The sequence below is a fragment of the Arachis hypogaea genome, chromosome 7 (assembly GCF_003086295.3).
Source record: "Arachis hypogaea cultivar Tifrunner chromosome 7, arahy.Tifrunner.gnm2.J5K5, whole genome shotgun sequence".
In the NCBI taxonomy this organism is placed as follows: domain Eukaryota; kingdom Viridiplantae; phylum Streptophyta; class Magnoliopsida; order Fabales; family Fabaceae; genus Arachis; species Arachis hypogaea.
This window is the reverse complement of record NC_092042.1, coordinates 8,911,836-8,914,936: the sequence shown is the minus strand read 5'-3', so window position 1 is coordinate 8,914,936 and position 3,101 is coordinate 8,911,836. Positions and strand designations below refer to the sequence as shown.

At 32.7% G+C, this 3,101-nt stretch overlaps 1 protein-coding gene across 1 annotated transcript; it reads right to left on the bottom strand.

The window, feature by feature from the left end:
* Nucleotides 1-1,680: 1,680 nt before the first annotated feature.
* On the bottom strand, nt 1,681-2,694 carry LOC112702355 (RING-H2 finger protein ATL66). The gene has a single exon (XM_025753351.3). It carries the CDS (start codon nt 2,404-2,406, stop codon nt 1,849-1,851), a length of 558 nt encoding a protein of 185 aa, XP_025609136.1. The 5' UTR covers nt 2,407-2,694; the 3' UTR covers nt 1,681-1,848.
* Nucleotides 2,695-3,101: the final 407 nt, after the last annotated feature.

The window sequence follows — 3,101 nt, the reverse complement described above, 5'->3', positions numbered from 1 at the left end:
TATAATATAACATTATTAATTTTATTCTAAAATATATATTTTTATTATAAAATTTTTTTTAAACCGGTTAACGACTTAAAATATAAACCAATTCCGACTAAAAATAATACATGGTAAAAATAAATGGTGATTCCAAATCCAGTAATATATCTTGAATTCAAACCGAATTTTATTGAGCAGATATCCACAGAGATGAGTTAGAGTTCAACGTTTTATTACCTAAACAAAACTTTTTTCGGTGTAAATTTAGAAACTCAACCAATTAAAATCTTATCTCCATTGGTAAATTAAAAATGAAAAAGTGAAAAAGAAAATTGTTCAACTACCACAATTCTCTAGTAAGTCCTCGCAATTGTTTACTTTCTAGTTTCTACCTGCAAAAGTCTGATGACTTGCTACTAAAAAAAGTATATGAGATCATGGATTGGTTAATATATGGCTTATCTTTTCTACAGCAGAATCATATTATTGGCTAAAGTTCAAATTGTTAATCTATCTCTGCTATTTATATAAACATTAGCATATTATACATTTAATTAATACAAACATTATAAAGAGAGGTACTTTGCGGACAGTGTATATCAGTTATGGTGGGTAGCTCGTGGATAGTAGAAACTAGAAAGTGGAAACACAAGATTTGAAAGAGAAAATATTTTATACACACAAGTAATAAAGTCTAATATTCAAACATTATATCTCAAATTGAAATCAAATTTAATCATAAAGTTGTACAATTAAACAGAGCCACAAGCCCACAAAAAAAAATGCAAAAGTAGAATAGCCGAAACCGAAACAGAACATAAATGTAACTTTATATTCTCTCTGAAGTCCCAATATATTTGAGCATCTCTGATTTATGATTTATCCATTAAAAACATAGCATTATCTGTCTCATAACACCCAGCCATAGCTGACTCATAAGTGCAATATCTTTTGGGACTTTTATCAAACAGAAAAATGGCAATTGAAGAAAATTATGTGAACTTTTTGAACTTAAGTCCCCCATCATCCAACGTGGGAATAAAATTTAATTTAGTATTTTTCATAAACTAAGTCCACTATGGCACTATCTTAGACCTGAGTCATGTGAAATGGAATTTCTTGGAGCCCACAATCTTTGTTTATAAACTTCTTTTATGATTTTAAAAGAGATTTATTTGATGAAATTATTAAGCACTTGTCTTCTCTTCCTTAATAAAAAAAAAATCAGATTTGTTTAAGACAACTAAAAATTGACAACACATGATTTGAACACTAATCAAGGTTCGCGAAGACGCGCATAATATCAATACTTAATCTTTCCTTTAATTTTTTTTTCTTTATTTACCATATCTAGCCATAAAAATGCATTTTTAAACATTGCTAATTCAAATAGTGCATGTTACAATTTAAAAGCCTGTACGAATAATAAGTAATACCGTGCAGCCGTGCACGAACAAGTAATACTCTTAAAAATTTACTAATTAAAAATGTTTTTATAAAAAACAAAATAAAATTAACTTTTTTTTAATAATGAGTGCCTTTAAGACACGTATACTCTTTAACATATTTCTTCTCGGACCATTTTTATCTGTCTCCTCTTAACACGCAGTCAAAACCCAAAATAAAGCAAACGCCGTAAAACATTTTTGCAGTAAATCTAATAAAATAAAGATAAACTCAGAATCCAAAGATCAAAAGTTCAGAGTCACACACTCACACCTCATAATTTAATTACCCTAAAAGAGTATCCAAAACAAGTACGGTAATAAATTATCATTAATAATATGTATACTAATTTATATTAAAAAAAAACTAAAAAGAAAAAAAATAGAGAACAGAGAGAAAGAAAGAGATCTGAATGAGAGCTCATTGTTCTTCATTGTTAATAGTGATTCTAATGGGAGGTTCTGGATACAAAATCCTCGGTAATGGAGGAGCGAGCTTGAGAGAAGCTCTGCACAACGGGCAACTCGAGTGATTCGTGAGCCACTTGTCTACGCACTCGCAGTGGAATCGGTGCTTGCAACCGGGAAGAGTCTTCAGCTTCTCTCCGTCGCGGAACGCGCTCAGGCATATGCAGCATTCCAACGCGCCGCCGCGGTTCAGATCTGTCGCAGACGCAGTTGGCGGCGCCTGGTAGAGCACGATCGGGAGTTTCTTGATGGTGGCGGCGTCCAGGCCGTTGGACTGAGGTTGAGTGTGCGGCGGCAACTGGTGGCGGAGGTGGATCGATGTGACCGGGATGAGACCGCGGGAGCGGCAGATCCAGCGGAGGTAGACGAAGAAGGCGGTGGTGATGAGGATAATGACGAAGAGGACGATAACAAAGATGAGCCTCCGGCCTCGGAGTTCGATGGTCTCGTCCTCGAGCTCCGTGTTGAAGTGCCAGTCGAATTTGTGATAGTCGTGGTTGGGCGCCGACATGGTGCTGGAGTAATGGCGGAGAGAGACGCCACGGTGGTGGTGGTGGTGGTGATGGTTACTCGTACGGTTGTTGTGCGCAGCGAATGAAGCCGGAGAGCAAAAGATGATTGAAGATTAAAAAGAAGAGAAAGTGGAAACGGCAGCGTTTATGAGAAACGAGTAAGAGATACTGAGATAGTGATTCTGTTGTGTGAGTGAGTGATGTGACTATGTGAGTAATTACCAATTAGTGTGGCTAAGTGAGTGCTTAAAATGTATGATCTCGCATTTATTTATAGTTACGTTTGAGGATTAGGTATTCTCGCAGTTTTGGTAAGTGCTAACTTTATGTTTTTTTTCTAGAATTTAGCTAATATATAGATCGTTACTATTAGTGATCATTTTTAAATATTTTTTTAAAAAATATAAAATAAGTATATTAAAAATTTAAATTTTTTATATTTTTAATAAAAAAACTTTTTAATTTAGAATCTTAATATATATATATATATATATATATATTTAGAATACAAATTAGTTAAATCTATTTTTTTTATTATTTATATCTATTATATTCTTTTTTAATCAGTAATTCATAAGAGATTTAATTTAGGGTTAAATTGAACTACAATTAATTAAATATATTTTCTTGTTATATTATAATTCTTATTAGTATTGCATAAGAGATTTTTTTTAATAGTTGTTATAATAAATTA

Excerpts from the sequence above, each read along its gene's own strand:
- LOC112702355 (XM_025753351.3), bottom strand. The coding sequence starts at position 2,406 with ATGTCGGCGCCCAACCACGACTATCACAAATTCGACTGGCACTTCAAC.